Here is a 21,704-nt window from a genome sequence, read left to right on the forward strand (position 1 = left end):
TAACATTTATTTTTGAAAATGTCACGAATGAAAGCAGAACTGAATGTCTCCTAAATGTTGCAATGAAAATGGCAGGATTAAACCTAAACCCATAATTGATGTGTTCGTATCTAATCGTTTAATGTTATTTAATAGATTTGCCATTTTTTCTAATTAAAAACAATGCATTAAGCAGTGCAGATATCTTATAAAGACAAGAAAAGAAAAAAATTAAAATAAGTAAAGCATGAGTTATCTCCCCTTGCCGACACTTACTCTTGAATTAATATAGCGTGGGTTGTCTCTCCCCTCTTCTAGCACTACTATTTTATTTATCCTTTTATTTCATTTTTTTTTTTTTACTGTTTTTTTTAACTGTTACATAAATACAGTGGGTTTTCGATTATACGATTATATTAGGGTAATGTAGATTTATAATATATCTATATATCTATAAAGGTGAAAGTGTCTGTCTGTCTGTGTGTGTGTACATTTCCCTACGCAATAACTCTGTCAATTTTCAGTCTACAGACTCGAAATTTGATATACAGGGTATTGAGATTTGGGAAAATCTGATGTATATCGGTTTTCGGCCAGAAATTTGTTGATTAAGGGGTCAAAGTTCAACGATGTGACCTTTGAGAACTCTACCAAACTCCCCCAACAATTATCGGTCTAAACACTTGAAATTTTAGGTACAGGTTCATTGGACATGGATCTAACTTAATATATTGATTTGGACCCAAAACAATAAATGTTAAGGGGTCATAATAGGAGTCAAAGTTAAAAAAATTGACCGCTTTTTTTTTTTTTTTGCTCAACATACATCTCCAAATATCCAGGCAACGCCGGACACCCATGCTAGTATATATATATATATATATATATATATATATATATATATATATATATATATATATATATATATATATACTTTAAATGTATTTTTTCAATAAAATTTTTCCAAATTGCCACAATTAAGCTCAATAAAAATGAATTTACACTTTCAGAGCATATCTCTCAGAACTAAACATACCAAATCAAAGCTGCGTTTACATAACACTCATTTTATTTTATTAGTAGTATAATTCGTCTTACACGTGTTTCGTTGAATGGGGTAAAATTCATCGAACAATTTGAAGACAGAATTATTTTCCTCAGATAAGACACATTTGGAGACTTTTTTTCGTTTTTAGGATAAAAAATGGTGAAAAGAATAGAAATCATTATGTCTATGGCTTTTAAGGATTTCTATTCCCTTCGATTGAATTACAATCTATACCTCTCCTTGGCAAACTTTCACAAAAATCACTCGACTAGCTACAGCCATCATATGATTTCCTCCAATTCTCTATATGTGCCTAAATCAAGACACAGATTCCATGAACCAAGTTTATTTCATAGAACTGTCTGCCTGTGGTTTGCTTCCCGAATGAATATAACATGGTAACCTTCAAGTCCAATGTAAACAAGTTCTTGTTGTGCTGTCCGATTATTACACTATCACCTTACATTTATTAACACTTATCCTTAAGTAGCCTTCGAGCCTTGATAAGTAGTGGCTCCCAAGTAAAAACAAAAGTGGCCAGAGTTTATTTGTAGGTTGAAGTATCCTTATGTTAAGTTGTTCTGACAAACTCTTGTACAGAGAGGCTAAAGACTGTCGAGGATGGTGTTTAGTAATCATTCTATTGCATACTAGGGGGAGAGGTAGCCCGGCTTTGCTCGGGCGTAAAATATGCTTAAATATGATATTTGAATTCGTCCTGATTTTGTATATATTATTATAGTCATGATTTCAAAATTAAAAAAAAATGTATTTAGATGTCATCGGCTAGAATCGAAACCGAAACTGTAGCATTCAAAGCTGGTGGCGTTACCACTGTACAAACGTGACACACATATGGACTGATTAAAAAGTAAAAATAAACTAAGATGAATGTACAAAATGTTTAACGATTTTTTTTTTTTTCAATTTTGACCCATTTGACTCCTTAAAAAACAATTTTAAACCGCTAAAGACTCATAAAAGAACAGTTCCTAATTTACAATGCCTCCCCACAGGACAGAGTTAGACACCAGGGTCGTTTTTTAACGTGAAGAAAAGGAACAAAAATTAAAAGTTGTCTCAGTCGTGAGGACTTCTCCACTGACAAAGAAGAATAAATTGAAGTGCAGCATCTGAAGGACAGATACTACACTTTGATCTCGGCCCAAAGGCCAGGGAGTAGATCAGTTCGTAAAAGATTCAATCTTTGAGGCCCCAAGTGCCGCCCTGAGACTTTTCATTTCGGAGGAGATAGTAATTGTCTGTATTTTTGAGATGAGGTGTTTTCATTGATTGAGATTGTCGGACTGACTTCCTCATCTTGGTTGTTATAGTCACAACGTTTCGGCCGTTTTGCCCTCCGGCCTTCATCAGGTGTTTTGTAACGAGACTCCTAACAAACGATTCCCCAGTTCGTTACAAAACACCTGATGACGTAACTATAACAACCAAGATGAGGAAATCAGTCCGTCAATCTCAATCAATCGGGGGAGATAGTTTAAAAATATGGAGACAGACACAGACAGAAAGATAGATTAACAGACAGACAGACACAGACATATAGCCGTTTATATATTATATGTGTGTTATTTAACCTCTTTACGTTGCTAATTAAAGTTATTTGTGTGTTTGAAAGCTTCATTGATTCACACTTTGAAATACAATAACTCGAATGTTCTCAGTGATATGGTTAAAATATAGAAGTTTTTCAGCAACAGATTAAATCTAAGATAGTAAAGAGACTCAACATAGAAATAATAAAATCTTTATGAGAAATTCTTTTAATAAAAACATAAAACGAAACAAGAAATCGACTTCAAACGCGCACTCAATTCTACACGTAAAACCAAACATCCGGTAACACTACGTACAGAGAAACTGGACAAAAATGTATCGGTGTTAACGAAAAGAAGACGATGACAAATATCTCCATTATTATTTAAAAGTGTGTGCGTGTGTGCGTGTGTGTGTGTGTGTGTGTGTGTGTGTGTGTGTGTGTGTGTGTGTGAGTGAGTGAGTGTGTCCCTTCCTCATATGCTTAACCGTTTCGGAACCTATCTTTTGCAAATTTTACACACAGGTAATTTATATTTCTGGCAGTGTTCTTAGATAGGTTTTGTATAGAAATTCATCCGATAAGTACCGAAAGTCGGAAAAAATCCGATCTCAAAAATAGTCTTTCTTCTCTTATGAAAAAGGATTTTTTACAGGGGAATATTTTACGTTACACCAGCCAAGGTAACACCGGTGTAACGTAAATATTGGCCTGTAAAATTATTTTTATCTATGAGAAGAGAAAGACTATTTTTTTAAGATCGTCAGGTGACGTGATATTGTAAACAATCACAGACCAAAGAGCATTGAAATCATACAGCAAATTTTGAAAAATAGGAAGTTTAAATTCAGTCAAGATTAGGACAATGTCCGAATCTGTTATGATCAAAGTAAAAATGCGATATCATAGGATACGAGCCTTCATTGGCTACAATATGGACCAGTTAGTGAGTCTCTACGAGAAACAGAACGGAAATTAAATAAGTTTTAAGTCAGACTATATTCGATATTTTAATCAAGATTGGTGATAATTGGTCAAGCGATGTGGACGCTTAATTGTGCATAGACAAAAATGACAAAGCAACCAACTAAACCGAAAGTCCGTCATAATCACATTGCCTCAGCAGTTATATCTAGATTAGCGAAGTTAAACGGCGTTGAGTCTGGTCGGCACTAAATGGGTGACCATTTGGAAATACCAGATGCTGTATGAGCTCTCTTCTCATCTCGGCATTGTTTCCGGCCATCCTGATCCTTCCTTGCCACCGGAATCATGCAGTATTGATTCAGGATAGGTGTGGTTAAGAATTGCGTAACCCTTGCTTCAGAATTACACGCACAGCTATCCTTACGGAGGATATCCATTGTCTCTTTCGACAGAACTGATGCGATATTATTAAAAAAAGAAATCAAAATTATAACCTCCTTATCGGAGATAAAAACAAATGGATTGAGGTAACAAATTTTCAACTCAGCTTTAATTGCACTGGAAAAGTTATAAGCCGCAAAATCACAAACCACAGATATAAATTGGCTGACCCAAAAATATGCTTTTCACCTCAAATATTGCTAAGCATTTATCCACAATATTATTCATAATGTAGAAAATATTCATAAATAGAACTGTGGGGTTGTTTTTTTTTGGGGGGGGGTTATTACATTTTCACCCCAAACAAGGCACACTTTGGTGTAAGAGGCTACTATCAGGGGCAACAGCTACTGGAGTACTATATAAGAAATTGGGCAGCAAGATGTCGATTCACGTTACACTTGAACCTCTGCATGTAAGTACAGTTGGGGAAGCAGGGACCTGGAATGGAATTCCAAAGTCTAGCGGTTCTGAGGAAGAAACTACTGGAGTAGAAAGATCTTTTACATCTAGGGATCTCTACTGTGTGGGGGGTGGGATTTAGCTGCCTGTCGGGTTTGTCGTGGGTGTTTACGTCGTGGGGCACAAGTGCTTGTAGTTCGTCAGAGCATTCACCATTAAAATACTTGTAGAACAGACAGAGGGATGCAACATTTCGTCGATAGGACGGAGGCTGAAGCTTAGATGACAGTTCAGGACCTATCAGATTGGCGACTCTCTTTTGAACTTTGTCTAGGAGTGAGAGACTTGTAGCAGATGCACCAGCCCGAATATGATAACAATACTCCATACCTGGGCGAATGATGGCCTTATAGAGGTACAGGATACTTGTTTTAAAAATAAAATAAAAATCTTTGGTTATGAAAACAACAAAAGGTTAATTAATGATATATCCTTATGCAAATTAATGTTTTCTGGCATAGTTAACACCCCTATATCCGTGATAGTATAGATTCGTATGGCACGTCAGACATTTCTGCCGTTGAGGGAAAAGAACACACGCAGTTTAACCGCTCGTAGTGAACGCCGGGACTTTTTCATCTTAATATTGTGGCCCCTGAACTGGACCACAACATTGGCGACGTACGGAATCGAAAAAGGACGCATAGGAATCTTCTTTGGATAAACAACAAACTTCTATTCAACAAACTCGTATTTTTCTCCCTTCTTTGAATAAGTAAATATTGGCTCCACAAAGCGTTTTCAACAAACAAAAAAACGACCTCACCGCGGGAAAGTTTATTTTCCAAAAAAGCCGTGAGTAGAAAAAAAATCAGCAACGCTGTCTATTGCTAAAGAATTGACCTAATTTATTTCTAACTTTTGGTTTGTGCAAATCATGTGATCTATATATCTATAAAAGTGAACGTGTCTGTGTGTCTATGTGTTACATAGAGTTATCATTGAAGTTATCACTAGGGTTATCATAGAGGGGCACTAAATTGACGTTTGGTGTATAACATAAAAGGGGAGGACCATAATTGTATTTGTTGTCATGGAATGATTATTATTAGAATGAAAGGAGATTATGCGTGTCATAAAATAATTCCGTGTGCGTATGATCGTCTAGTTTCATATGCGGTTGGGTGTGTTCATCTCTAATTGTTCATATGCGGTTGTGTGTGTGTTACATGCATTTTCTTCGACATACCTTACTTCATGTGTCGTCGATGTGATCCATCTAGAATTCATCTTCTCTTGGAGGGAGACTGGTACCTGTTAGACGAAGATTTATCACTCCAAGACGATGAATTGGTTTTATAGTTTTTTTTATTTTCCTTCCAGATGTCGACACAGAATATGGAAGTGAATCTTGCTTGCTTTGAACACGTCAGCGTCCCCCACCCCCAGTGAAGGGGAGGGAACAGCTATTAAGCCGTCCGTCTTCTTCAAAGTCCAAATCCAGTCTCTCAGATCTAGCCAACCTGACCACGTCACTCATACGTAATCTGGTCAGCTGACCCTCGGTTCTGGTAAACGTGTCTACACTCCACGTTTACTCACCTCTCTCTCTCTCTCTCTCTCTCTCTCTCTCTCTCTCTCTCTCAATCCATTCTGTAACATATGTACATTTCCCTACGCAATAACTCTGTCAATTTTCAGTCTACAGACTCGAAATTTGATATACAGGGTACTGAGATTTGGTAAAATTTTTGAGATTGGTATACGGCCAGAAATTTGTCTGTTAAGGGGTCAAAGTTTAACGATTTGACCCTTGAGAACTCTACCAAACTCCTCCGACAATTTTGGGTGTAAACACTTGAAATTTTAGATATAGGTCTCTTGGACATGGATCGAGCTTAACTTGATTTGAGCCCAAAACAATAAATTTTAAGGGGTCATAATAGGGGTCAAAGTTTAAAAAATTGACCGCTTTTTAATTTTTTATTTTTTGCTCAACATACACCTCCAAACACCCGGGCAATGCCGGGCTGAAATGCTAGTGGTTTCAAATTTGAAACGAGGCATTTTTATTGTACCAGAATTTTTTTTCTTTATCCAAAAGCCTTTGTTTGGACCGTTTGTTAAAAGTGAAACTCCACCAGAAGATACGTTGGACCTACTGTGTGGCGCATTTGACCTGGAACCCACTCAAACTAGTATCGATATACGTTGTTCCGGCAGAAAAAGAAAATTGATGGACACCTTGGAGGTCAACCCGAGAAAGAAAAACTATATTTCGCCAAAATAAATCTTCGGGGGGGGGATCTGGAGTAGTTAACATCCCTATATCCATGATAGTATGGATTCGTCTGGCACTTTGTAAGCCAGACATTCCTGCCATCGAGGAAAGAGCACACACGCAGTTTAACTGCTCCTTGTAAACACCAGGATTCTTTCACTGTAATATTGTGACCCCTAAATAGGACAACAATATGCAAATTATGTGTTAAAAAACTGTTCTTCCATTCTGTAAATGGAACTGGCATTTCGATGTCACTATCAGCACCAAAAACTTGCTCAACTTCATTAAATGGTGTTATTGTGTGGATGCGTTTATTGTATTTTATTTTATTGAAGACTATCAAGGATAACTGGTGTTATCCGGCAGCATATTTAAAAAAAAAAAATAGAGATTAAAATATGTGTAACATCTTTACATTAAGACTTCCCTCAATGTCACTTTTCCCTTTCATGTTTTCTACATCCTCCCCATCTCTTTCAACTCAGATAAACTTCTACAAACAGAACTTTTGGGTGAACTTTCTAATACTCTTCCTTATTCAAGAATATTAAAATTCTGAACAAACTTTGCGTTTTTTTTTAAAAGTAATTTTTACCTCTCTGTAAAATTGTTGAAATAAATATATTTAGTTCGTTTGTTCATGTTTTCTCTTTTCATGATCAAATTTTAATTGTATAATTTGTACTTGCTAACTGGTGACTCATTCCTAACATTGATGTTTTTATCCATCTTTTTATTTCGATGATTCAGATCAGGCTGTCTGAAGATATTGGCTTCCTGAGACTAACATTGATGTTTTTTTTTTTTTTTGTTTTTCTACTTCCTTTTGCAAAACTTAATTATGCTCTGCAAAGCCAAAAATAACAACCCACCTTCTCCCCCTTTTTTCTTTCTTCCCATTTATCCTTTCTCTTTCTATCTCCCCCCCCCCCACTTCCTGACTGGTGGTCCTGGATATGACCTTAAACTATATCCAGTGGTGAGGCCCGAGCTTGCGGGCTTTGGGGAGTGTGGAGCCACCCTTTAATTACCATTGCTCCCAGCTCCACTCTGACCCGGAGTGGTAGTACGTGTTAGGGTCCCAACTATGGGTTAAATAGAAACTGACTTGAAAACAAATATATTCTATTAAAAAAATTTTCTTCAAAATCTTTGGATTCGGCATTAAATAGCCCGAAAAGGGTTGATATGCCGTGAAACAAAAACAACCAATCCTGACTGGTTTCCTAACTTAAAATGTACCTAACATTTATAGTGTACTCCTTTTCCCTCTTCCATTGCAGAACTCATTTATGTTCTGCAGGGCAGGGAATAAAACAATAAAATCCACTATAAAACAACCAAACCAAACCAAACACTACAAACTAACGATTGAAGATACAAAGAACTTGAAGAATAAAAACGTTCTACAAAATAGCTGAATACAACATGAATACTATTTCCAAAATAACTGGATTCGGCATTAAATAACCTGAAACAGGTTGATATGCCGTAAAACAACCAAACCAAACTCTACAAGTAAATATTTAAAAATATAAAGAACTTGAAATATGAATACTCTTTCCAAAATAACTGAATTTAGCATTAAATAACTCGAAAAGGGTTGATATACCATGGAATAAAACAAATTACAGGGTGGTCGCTAGAAAAGCCGGAAATTTGTCAAACGACGATTTATTTTTACAAAGAATAATTTTGACAAAGTTTTTCAAAGACAAATATTATATTATACTCATAGATACTCAAAATGTCGTCCGTGCACTTCACTGCAGTGTCAAACAACGATTTATTTTTAAAACACTCACACGGCACAAATCAAAAAATAGCAATCACGCATTTTTATTCATGATCTAAGCTGACCTTCAAATTTCCCCGCTTTTTTCGTGACCACCCTGTATTTCGCTAATTTAACTGCGTCCATATTGATAATGTTGTTCTTGGAACTTTCCAAAGGAATCATTTCATCAAAATATGTTATCTAAAACTAGGAGTGATACTACAAGATATATAACAAATAACGGGTTTAATTAAATGTAATTTGTAGAAGGCTTTACAATACAGAAATGTAACGGAAAGTCAAAAAACTGAAGCAGATGGAGAATAGTTTAATTAATACAACTGCAAATACATGAGTATATATTTGTATATTTCATACACACGTTTTATTTATATTTGCATTGAGATTACCTGTGTCAGATGGTCTGATGGAATATCCGTATTCTATAATATTTCGAGAAAGATCTCTTCGTCAGATATCTGTTTGACTTTGAATAAAACGCGCTTCTGTAAAGACTAACAGGTTTGTTTTCCTATCCAGAGATTCGGAGCAGTGATCAAAAAATCAAATACATAACAAATAAATGTTATCAAAGACAACCTAAGTTAATCTTCTTAATAGTGTAAAATGTTTCTTCGGCTTTAAAAACAAGTAATATCAACCGGTATACGAGAACAAGGAAAAATGGCTGCAATATATATATATTACGCGGTCATTTTTTTTTTGTGCCCGTGTACTGGTTGATATTACTTGTTTTTCGAGCCAAATAAACATTTTATATTAATAAAAACATTAAATAAACTAATCCACGTAGGTAGAAGAGTAACTTATCTTGCCTTTTGTGACATTTGTTATATTTTTTTTTTTTTTTTTTTGACGACGTTTGTAATAGGAACGGTCATGGTTGTAGCTGAAATATATTGTTCCTAATCGATTTTTTCTGTCTCAACAAATTATTGGCTCACAAGGAGCTTTCACGCAGGTCATTAAAGATCTCATTTAATGCGGCCTGTGGTGTTCCCTGGAAGCTGAGTGACAGCAAGTCTCCCCAGATTTTCCAGTACTCTCCACCTCTTTCGATAACATTTGCAAATAAATATACATTATCGCAACAGCTGCTTACCATTGATTTCTCGTTGGCAGTGGCCGTTGGTCTCCACTGGAATTTGAGTGGCAATAAGCCTCCACAAGGTCTCAGTTTTCTTCGTATGTATACAGTGGAGGTCTGGTCAGTGCTCACTCTTTGGTCTTTCCTTCCTTCTTGATTACTAGGCTATTCGGTCTCACTCTTTTTATTATTTTTATTTTATTTTATTTAGGAATGAAACTGTTTCGGCGTGTTAGTGGTGGGCATACCTGCCTGCCATGTCGATATCTGTTGGGATTCGGATATTTGCTTCTACAAATCGATTTTGTTACTTCCTCCATGGAGTCTGGCATACCCTCTGGCAATCATACGGAAGCCACTGTGTCAATCGCAAGTGTGAATTTTGAAGAAGTAGCAAGTCCTTTCATCATCACCTGTTTTGTTATGTTCGCCATGCTGAGCAAACTAGGTAAGTAGTTTCGAGATCCATTTAGTTGTACTAACTGATTTGTGTTAACCTGGTTGTTTTATTTGGTACTACTTAATAATTCCCTGTTAAAATTAAATGATTAACTAAACTATTGACTATACTGCGATCGTGACTCCCTTAAAATTATAATAGCATCATGTTTCCCAACATTTGTGACTTGCGTAACGGTATAGTAATCCGTGCTTTCCATGCTTTTTGGACCCCTTCCCACTTCCCGAAGAATTCGACCAAAATTTCTCTAATTTGAAGTGCCAGTAGGGCAGCCATACAGGCAATTTTGAAATTTATACTGATTTCGACAGGATACGTAAGTACGTAATAATTTTTCCCTGAAATGCCTTTGTTCAAAAATACACGATTGTAAAGTTGCACCACAATCAGTCCCACGATCATTCTATAGCCAGATTGATCTCAATTCTTTGTTTCTCTGTCCCCTCGATAGATATCCGTGACGTCATGTGTCTTGCCGACTGACGTATCTTCGATTTTCACTCTTTTTTAAACCATTTAACTTATGCCTAACCCTCAGATGGTCTCTTCCTGTTCTTTTTCATTAAAACTAGTTGAGTTTCCAAACTTTGGGTCAGTTCTACCTGTACTTCATTCAATTTTATGATTTAATTGCTATTTGAAACGGAGCCATCCATTATGTGACATTCAAAGATAACACTAAGTGGTAAGCTTAAAGTTTCAACATTAAATGAATCTATACTGAAATAAGACCTCTAACCTCTCAGGGTATGAAGATTTGTAAATAATTTGCCTGCTAATATTTCACAATAACGCTTCAAAGTTTATTTACCTATAGGGGAATTTTGCATGGTTGGATTCGTTTCATATCAAATATTTTCCAATTTTAATTTTTTGTACGAAACTAAACGAAACTTTTCGTATTGTTTCATTTCGTTCTTTCGTTCAGTCTTTGTTCCTTTTTCTTCGTACCTCTAGAAGTATTTAATTACAACGAAAATGTGTCAAAAGATACTAAGGCTTAACAACAACAAAAAATGAAACATGAAAAGTTATAATTAGGGCAACTTACAAATTGAATTTCTTAATCAAGTAATTATATATAAAAAAATGTTCATAAATCAAAATATTTAAATTTCACGTTATAAGAACATTCAATGAGCATTAATTGCAATTTTTAGGCTGTTTTAATTATAATAAAAAAACAAACGAAACGAAATTTTACTAAAACGAAACGAAATGGACAAAATATTTTGTAAAGTTTTTGCTACGAAAGTTTGGAACCCCCCCCCCCACCTTTTGTCCTTTCTGGTTACGCCCCTGAACCAGCACTTTTTAGAAATGAATAATACTACTTACTGAATAACATCCTTAAATTACACGTAAACTAAATGTGAATGGTTTCGGTCAGATAAGTCCCGAAATATTAAGTTTCTTCTCAGTTCGTTATTTTTGTTTAAAGCGCAGCATTATCTACCCTGTTCTATACATTTACACATTCATTCGCCAGAGGGCGTCTAAAATCCGAATTATCTTCTATTTGGCGATGGTGCTAAAATCTATAATAAAAAGAGAAAGGAAGTTGACTCTTTCACTCCGGCCTTGAAGATTAGCCAGCATATGTGCACTGTACACACCCACATTTCATAACCTGGAACACATTTACCTCAATTTGCACGCACACACACACACACACTTGTATTCATACCCTGAGAGGTAAGAGGTCTCATTTCAGTATAGATTCATTTATTGTTGAAACTTTAAGCTTATCACACAGTGTTCTCTTTAAATGTTACATAATCGATGGTTCTGTTTCAAATAGCGATTACATAAAATTGAATGGAGTACAGGTGTAAGAAAGCCTTTTACTCCAATAGTTTCTTCCCGGAACTACAAGTCGTTGGAACACCCTTCCGGGATACTGCTTTCCCAACTGTACTGATATGCAGAAGTTCAAGTGTAATGTGAATAAACTTCTTTCTACACGTCTCCCTTGATAATACCCCCGCAAATTATGTTCCCGATAGTAGCCCCCTACTTCAAAGTGGCACTTGCCTTGTTTGGGGTGAAGATTGAATAAAAAAAGATTTTTTTAAGGGTAGAACTGACCCAAAATTTGGAAACTCAACTAGTTTTAACGAAAAATAACAGGAAGAGACTACCTGAGAGTTAAGCATAAATCAATAGGTTAAAAAGAGTGAAAAACTAAGAGACGTCAGTCGGCAAGACACATGACGTCACGAATATCTATCGAGGGGACAGAGAAACAAAAAGTTGAGATCCGTCTGGCAATAGAATTGTCGTGCGACTGATTGTTGTGCAACTTTATAATAGTGTGTTGTCTAATCTAATCATGTATTTTTGAACAAAGGCATTTCAGGGAAAAACATTATTACGTACTCATGTTCCATGTCAAAATTTGTATAAATTCCAAAATTTACGAAACATCATCCAGTAAAATACGTGCTAGAGCTAATTTTCGAAAAAAAAAAAAAGCGTGTATTATCGAGAATAAGCAAGATGGCCGACTTGAAAGCAGTTATCTCCCCCTGATTTCAAGCATATAACGGGGTAGTTTACACTGAAATTGTAACTTTGAAAAATTCTGTTTTTCCTTTTTTTTTTTTTTTTTTTTTTTTTTTTACTCGACCATTGTTTCGTAATTTTTAGAATTTATATTAATTTCGGCATGACCCGTAAGCACACAATGTTTTTTCTCTGAAATGCACTTTTTCAAAACGACACCCAGTGGGACCCAGATCACTAATAATGCTATAATAACTGAAAGGAAAACTTTTATAATCAGTAGGAGTGAAATGGCCTCTAATTGATCTCTATTCATTCACAGACAACGAATTAGTTGAGATAAAACTAATCTGCCTTTTGTGTACGGGATATTTCTTTCTAGAAGAAACTTAAAAATAAAACTCCGAATGAAAGTCTTAGTCTTCTTTTCTGTACACGTAAAAACGTTGTATTTGACTAGCTGCACTGATGACAAATGAAGCAAATATTCACACATAATTTTTTTCATAGAATGTTCAAAAACGCGAAAAAATTTACATGAAACTATTTCTTTCTTTCAGCATATCATCACGCCGGCTTTTTATCTTCCATCATCCCAGAATCATCGTGAGTTATTTTTACAATATTATTTTCTCATTAATATCTTAAACTAGCTGGGGGGTGGGGGGGTATTAATATACTGGCAGACCGTCAGGCGTTGCCCGGTCGTAAGATACCTTTTAATGTTTTAATCCAAGCAAATTACGTATTGCGAAGCTGAAACTGGGCAACATTTGTATTTTTTTTAATTAATATACTGGCAGACCGCCAGGCGTTGCCCGGTCGTAAGATACCTTTTTAAATATGTTTTCATCCATGCAAATTACGTATTGCGAAGCTGAAAATGGGCAACATTTGTATTTTTTTAAATAACATTTCCCAATGTCTTAGTCAGATTTTATTAGAATTAAAAAAAAAAAAAGATATCAAAAATAAAGACTACTTAAGTTGAAAAACCCTTTAGTGACTTTTTGGACACCTTGTATATATGACTTGGATGCCATCAGTTAGAATCGAAATCAAAACATACAACGCTCCACCCTCATTCCTTAGCCTCTAAGCCACTGTTATATGCACACGCACATATACACACATACATATGTATGCACGCATACACACATATCTATCAAGGAACACAAACCATAACGTGAATTCCGCGTGACCAACGCACCGTTCCGACATTTGAAAAGACCACCGTTTAAACAACAAACGGGTTTCTACTGATTTTATGCTCCAACAACAACATGAAAAAAAAGACAGACATACTGATGAAGTGTATCTTCAAAATATATTTATAAATTTCAATATAAATTTCAAACAAAATAAATATCCGTTTATTTTGTAACAATGCGTTGTTTTGGCTTCAAACGTATTTAAAATGTATTCATTTTATATCTATATATCTATATAAGTGAAAGTGTCTGTATGTGTATCTGTGTGGGTGTACATTTCCCTACGCAATAACTCTTTCGATTTTAAGTCTACAGACTCGAAATTTGATATACAGGGTACTGAGATTTGGGAAAATCGATATGATCGGTTTTTGGCCAGAAATTTGGCGATTAAGGGTTCAAATTTCAACGATTTGACCTTTTGAGAACTCTACTAAACTCCTCCGCCAGTTGTGAGTCTAAACACTTGAAATTTTAGATATACGTTCCTTTGATATGGATTTAACTTAATAACTTGATTTGAGCTCAAAGCAAATGTTAAAGGGTCATAATAGGGGTCAAAGTTAAAAAATAGACCGCTTTCTTTTTTCTTTTTTTGTGCTCAACATACACCGCTAGTAACCATGCTAGTGTATATATATATATACATATATATATATATATATATATATATATATATATATATATATATATATGTATGAATGAGGGGACGATTCCAATATTTTCTTGATGCTGATTGCGATCATTTATAAATCTCTAAATATTTAACTATGAAATAGTTATTTTGTCCCAATTACCATGAAAAAAAAAAACATGTTAAATGTTAAACATGAAATACATTTGTGAGCGGGAGATTTTAGTTTTACTGGAATTTTAAATTATTATTCAATTTATTACAAGCTGTTAAAGATTTTTGTTTTAAACAAAATCAAATTAAAAAAATAGTTAAACAGATCGTTTTGGGCATCAGAAAATAGACACAATTTTTTCTGATACCAATTCTGACACCTCAAAAAGTTCAGATTTTTTCAACCCGAAACTGATTCTGATTAATCGTCCCAACACTTATATATTCATTTGTCATCTGTTTTTTAAAGCCATAATATGATTTCCGATGGTCGGTGGTGACATATAAAGAAATGGTGCTCAACCTGCAATGTCCCAATAAAAATAACATGGTCCTTATACAATGCTATAATAACTGAAAGGAAAACTTTATAATCAGTAGGAGTGAAATGCCCTCTAATTGATCTCTATTCATTCACAGACAACGAATTAGTTGAGATAAACCTAATCTGCCTTTTGCGTACGAGATATTTCTTTCTAGAATAAACTTAAAAATACAATTCTCAATGAAAGTCGTTTTTCACACATAATTTTTTTTTTTTTTTTTTTTTGCAATTTGACCCCAAATAAGGCACATTGCCACTTTGCTGTAGAGGGTTACTATCAGGGGCATAAGCTACAGGGGTACTATGTGGGGAGTTGGGCAGCAAGATGTCGGTTCACGTTACACTTGAACTTCTGCATGTCAGTACAGTTGGGGCAGCAGGAACTCGGAAGGGAATTCCAAAGTCCAGGGGTTCTGGGGAAGAAACTACTGGAGTAGAAGGCTCTCTTACATCTACGGATCTCAACTGTGAAGGAGTGGGGTTTTGCTGCTTGTCAGGAGTATTTATGTAGACGGGGCACAAGTGCTTGCAGTTCGTCAGAGCATTCACCATTGAAATACTTGTAGAACAGGCAGAGGGATGCTACATTTCGTCGATGGGACAGAGGCTGAAGCTTAGATGACAGATTTACATCTTTTTCTCTAAAACTCTTGAGAAATTTTATGTTTCTTTAGTTCGTGTTATATTTAAATATAATATATATGGAAACGCCCAATCCTCGAAGGTAAAGATTCAAGCAAGGAAGAACGCCCGGACGATCTACAGTTTTATAATTATATAGATGCATGCGTCCTGGGAAGGTCAACCAATATAAATAGAAGTGGCCGGACCAAACACCTTAAGTTAGGGGAGAAGCAGAAAGGTGTGCCCACAGAAAGCATATAACTGCTCCAGTGGCAAAACGCAAGTGTAACCTATGCGACAGAAACTGTCATCCACACATTGCCATCTACAGCCGCTGGTGTTAATGCTTCAACAAAATAGACAACTGCAATGCTAATGATGGTCAACACTGATTAACGGAAGCTTACTACCATGCAGGCATAAAAGAAATAAATAGATACCGTTATTATAATTAATAATAAAGTCTGTAGTCAGTTTGTTCTAATGAACCTAATGTTAAGTAGTTTCTATCACTGATTAATTATATAATAATTCGCTTAACAGTAAAAAAAGTTGAATCCCGAGGTTTGCAACCATGTGAAACTTATTGTTTACCTTGAGATTAATCTATATAATTATTAAACTCTGTGGACCTTCCGCTCTTGCTTGAATCTTGTCTTCCATAAATTCCATATTTAAAAATTTTTTAAATTGGATTGCAAGTGAAAAAATATATATATAAACGTATGGGCGTGTCTCAGAGGGTACGGAATGAGTTGAGCGTCGTATCTTTTGGCTTCGATTCTAGCTGATGACACTCATATATATATATATATATATAAAGCTGAATCTGTGTGTGTCTAATCACGAATATGGTTGACTATTTTATAAAACTGATTACATATAATGATAGAAGATGTATCTAGACACAAGAATGGGTATGTTTGATCTGGCAGAACAGTGGTTCATAAAAATTGTGGGGTCTGCGTTCGTGCCTAGTCCACAAAGTATGGAAATAAAAAATTTAAAAATTAAAAAAAAAAACGTTTACAAGTGTTTTTGATATAGATGTACATAATAATACTTTGATAAGTATGTTTTAACTTAAATAGGGATGGTATAATAAAATTGTGGTTCTGCGTTCGTGCCTGGCCTCCATAGAATGGAAATAGGCACAAACTTTAATAAAGACTTTTCATATCTATCTGCATAAGTATACTTTGATAAGTGTTTCAGTTTGAAGAAATATGGTATAATAAAATTATGGGGTGTTCGTCCGCACCTGACCTCCATAGAATGGAAATATGTCACAAAGTTTAACAAGGTTTTTTAATATAGATCCACAGAATATTGTGAAAAGTGTTTCAGTGTGAACAGGTATGCTATAATAAATTATGGGGTTTATCTATTTTATTTTTACTTTCATCATATTTTGCTTTGGTTTTGATACCACCAAATTCAACCCAAATTTACAACCCTTCCTTTTCATAACCTATCATACTTTCATAAATCAGAGTCCATTTTGTGCAGGCTGTTTTTGAACCCAGTCAACGACGGGCACTTTTGCTAGTGTATATATATATATATATATATATATATATATATATATAATGTATGTGTGTGTATATATGTGTGTATTTTCATCTTGCTACTATATATCCTGGGTCTAACTCTCTTCCTGATCTACATCAATGATCTTCCAAATCACATCCTTAGATCATTCGTAAACATTTATACTGACGACACTACCATCTATGGTAGTACATCAAAAGCCATAAAGAACCAAGTTCTCTCTGATTGCCTCTCCTCTGATCTTGACCACGTGGTAGAAAGGGGAAAAAGGTGGCTGGTTACTTTTAATGCATCTAAAACCATTCTATCTTTATGCCATCAACGCTCTGATCCCCATCTAGCATCAATTGAAATGAATGGCTATCGTCTTGGGGAGGCTCCATGTTTTGACAAACTTCTGGGCTTGATCTTTACTCTGAAACGGAACACGTACATCAAATCCATTGCCAAGGTCGCTGGAAAAATGGTGGGATCCTTCTATCGATCCAGTAGATATCTACCTGCTGATGCAATTCTCTATCTATATAAGAAGCCAGGTACGTCCAAGGATGGAGTACTGTTGCCACGTCTGGGCAGAAGCTGCTATAAAGATCTTATCCTGCCTTAACAGCGTTCAAAATAGACTTTGTAGCCTACTAGGGGATGCCCTCTTCTCTTCCCTGCAACCTCTTTCTCACAGAAGAGACGTTGCGAGTCTGTCTCTACTCTATCGTTATTTTCATGGCAAGTGTTCCTCTGAGTTCCAATCTATGGTTCCCCCCTTGCCAAACTTTCACGAAAAGCACTCGTCTAGCTGAAACCACTATCAATAATTTTCCCCACTTTATCTGTGCCTAAACCTAAAAGTAGATTCCATGAACAAGCTTCTTTCTTAGAATTGCACACCTGTGGAAGTCTCTGCCGTTTTCCTGCTTTCCAACTGACTACAATATGGTCGTCTTCAAGTCCAATGTAAACAAGTTCTTCATGAGCTATTCCTTTTAAGTAATCCAATTTATCAAATTTCCACTACTAACGATTACTACTATATTGCCCCATTGACTACTGTGCACTCTTTAACCCTTGTCCTCGAGTGGCCTCTGGGCCTTGATAAATAGTGACTCCTGTGTAAAAAAAAAAAAAAAAAAAAAAAAAATATTAGCTTCAGTATAATAATCGATAGAGAATTGTCTCTTTAACACGTAATCTACATGAATTAATCTACTAATATAATCTAATATTAATAATTTACAAACGTAATCTACATGAATTAAAATATATTTAAGCGTATCTTACGATGGACGGCCTGCTAGTCTATACTATGACTTCTCTAAGATATGTTACTTTAGTCTGTGTTATACTAAAATGATATCTAATAAATATATTGATATGTGAAACACTAAACAAATGTAATGTACATGTTTTACATGCATGTTAAATTTTTAATATGCAGGGACCCCACACGTTGTAGACTCTGTCGCAAGGAACTAGGGAATAACTTGACTTCCGTTTTACTTAGTGAAACACCATTTATTTACAGGTCTTTTTCAGTTACTCTCGGCCACCGTGCATAACAGGTCTATCTCTGTCCTTCTCTGATGTGATCCTCGAATAATGCTTTCCTTCTCTGACGTGATTCTCTGATACCTCTTGAATACTGCTCTCTTGAATCTCTTTCCCATACCGCGCTCTCTAGTCTCTTTCGAATACCACTCTAATGTCTCTGAACATGTGTCCTGTTCTTCTCTGACATGATCCCTGGTCTGTGCACACATTCTTCTTTCTATATTTTTTCTTTTTTCTTGCCGTGACGCCACTTCGCACACGGCTCGGTCATTTATATACAGCTGCCATACGTGCGTCCACGCTCTGTTACACAAAGCTAATTACTGTAAAATATTGATGTTTCAAACTTTTAATAATTCTTTCATACGGCTCCAATTGCTGGTGATCCTGGATATGACCTAAAACTATATCCGATGGTGAGGCCCCACCTTGGGAAGTGTGGAGCCACCTTTTAATTTCCATTGCTCCCAGGTCCACTCTGACCCGGAGTGGTAGTACCTGTTAGGGTCCCAACTATGGGTTAAATAGAATCCGACTTAAAAAACAAATGTGCCCCTTTTAAAAATCGTTCCTCAAAATAACTAGATTCGGCATTAAATAACCTGAAAAAGGTTGATATGCCATAAAACAAAAACAACCAACCAACCAATCAATTGCTGGTCTTCGCTGATAGAAGTATACATTTTTAACATGCATGACTTATCTTGTGTTAGATTGTTTTATTTACTTCTTACATGAATGAGTTATAAAACTTAAGATTGAAATTGATTTTCGATGGTCGGTAATCTATATATCTATAAAAGTGAAAGTGTCTCTGTGTGTGTCTATGTACATTTCCCTACGCAATAACTCTGTCGATTTTTAGTCTACAGACTCGAAATTCGATATACAGGGTACTGAGATTTGGGAAAATTTTTGTAATCCGTTTTTGGCCAGAAATTTTGCTGTTAAAGGATCAAAGTTCACCGATTTGACCATTGAGAACTCTACCAAACTCCTTCGACAATTTTGGGTCTAAACACATGAAATTTTAGATATAGGTTCCTTGGACATGGATCTAACTTAATAATTTGATTGGAGCCCAAAACAATAAATGTTAACGGGTTAATGTTAAAAAAAATTGACTGCCTTTTTTTTTTTTTTTTTTTTTTTTTTTTTTTTGCTCAACCATACACCTCCAAACACCCGGGCAACGCCAGGCTGAAATGCTAGTTACATATAAAGAAATAGTGCTCAACCTGCAATGTCCAAATAAAAATGATTTAAATATGGTCCTCCTACACGATTTCACACATAATTTACATTTTTTCTCTAAAACTCTGAGAAATTTTATGTTTCTTTGGTTTGTGTGATATTTAAATAATATATATCTGCAATTATATAAATGCAACTTTCTGTGTAAGTTCGTTCCTTATAGACTCCGAAACAGCTCAACAGATTTTTTTTAATTTACAGAACTTTAGGGTATAAGCCTGGGAGTGATCTTAGTTAAGTTTTGTCTCAGAATACCCCCGATAATTACCGATAATCGAATCATTATTTTAATTTATCTCTCATCAGTAAAGTCATTTTTTCCATGTCATCGCTTAGCAACAATGATAGAACAATGGGCTGTGAAAATACTACTGTCAGTAAGTTAATAGAGCTTTTTTTGTTTGTTTTTTTGCATGACATGGTCTGTTGGTTCAAATTAAATTTTTTTTTTTACATTAACTGGAAAGAATTTTATAAAACTTGAAAATTTGTTTTTTGCATGATATGGTCTGTGGGTTCAAACCCAGCACATAAATTTCTTAATATTTTTTTTTCTGTTAACTGGAAAGAAGTTTATACAAAATAATTGTATAAAAAAACAGTAGGTTCTCTTGAGTGCATATTTTGGACTGTTACTTCATGAAGGCATATGAAGCTTCCTCCCGTGCGATTTGACAGATTCCAATGACAAAAAAAAAATATAGGTGTGTGTAATATTCGTTGATCATCATTTAATCCCGGGCAACGTCGGGTCTCCCTGCTAGTACTCTTATAAATTTGTTTTTGTTTTTTTTTTCGATTGATATTCATATTAAAACCCCTTTTTTCTATTGGTATTTATTTGCTTTCCCAGGAAACCAAAATGTGACACAAGGTCGTTTTTAATGTGAGTGAAAAGAAGGGCAAAAGGGCACTCTGGTAGGAACCAAAAATAATAATTGTCTCAATATATAACCTCCCCCCCCAATTGACCAAGGACAAATTAACCCAAGTGTAACATCAGAACAGATACCACACCTTGATCCCAGCCGGAAGCCCAAGAAAGAAAAAAAAATTTGCCTTTTTTTTCTATGTATTTAAAAAGAAAATGCAATTTTCTTATATATGGATCGTGGAATTGAATTCATCTGCAAAAGATCTAGCTAATTTGCATGTTCTTTTAAACATTCATTTTAATTCCCTAATAGTTTTTTTCGGTTCTATTATGGGATGATTATCTTTAGTTAACTATTACGTGTAATTATATTCATGCCGATATTCTACATGATTTATACTTGCATAATATTTATATAGTAAACACAAACATTTCTATATATATATTTAAGTATGCATATATATTTGTTTAAAAAGATTTTGCCTACCAAACTCCTGTGTTAGTTTTTGGTCTACAGACATGAAACTTAATATATAGGATATTCAAACCCATGCAAAACTTTATATTTGGGCTTTAGCCAAAGAAAATCAGTGTAAAAGTGTGAAAATTAAAAAAAAGGAATTTGCCAGATAAAAGTCAAACGACGGCATTACAAATAAGCATGCGTAACGTAATAGGTATTGGTTTATGTTTAATTCCCCCCACTCGTTATCTGTGCCTAAACCTAAACGTAGATTCCATGAACAAAGCTTCTTTTTTAGAACTGCACGCCTGTGGAATTGTCTTCCGTTTTCCTGCTTTCCAGCTGACTACAGTATGGTTGTCTTCAAGTCTAACGTAAACAAGTTCTTGATGAGCCGTCCCATTTGTTAACAAATTTACCGCATTTCCATTACTAACGATTACTATATTGTCCAATTTCTACTCTACACTCTTTAACCCTTATCCTCGAGTAACCTCTTGGCCTTGATAAGTGGTGCTGCCTAT

The 21,704-nt window shown here is 35.2% G+C and overlaps 1 protein-coding gene across 15 annotated transcripts in view; it reads left to right on the plus strand.

The window, feature by feature from the left end:
• Nucleotides 1-21,704, plus strand: part of LOC145287809 (sodium/hydrogen exchanger 2-like) — a 323,765-nt gene that overhangs the window by 154,673 nt on the left and 147,388 nt on the right. For all 15 annotated transcript variants that reach the window (XM_080135670.1, XM_080135658.1, XM_080135659.1 and 12 more), the window contains exons 2-3: nucleotides 9,733-9,969; nucleotides 13,047-13,092. In XM_080135670.1, the coding sequence (XP_079991796.1) occupies nucleotides 9,733-9,969; nucleotides 13,047-13,092 (283 nt within the window). The remainder of the gene's footprint in view (nucleotides 1-9,732; nucleotides 9,970-13,046; nucleotides 13,093-21,704) is intronic.

This window comes from Euprymna scolopes, chromosome 11 (assembly GCF_053919585.1).
Source record: "Euprymna scolopes isolate OS-2025 chromosome 11, ASM5391958v1, whole genome shotgun sequence".
In the NCBI taxonomy this organism is placed as follows: Eukaryota; Metazoa; Mollusca; class Cephalopoda; order Sepiida; family Sepiolidae; genus Euprymna; species Euprymna scolopes.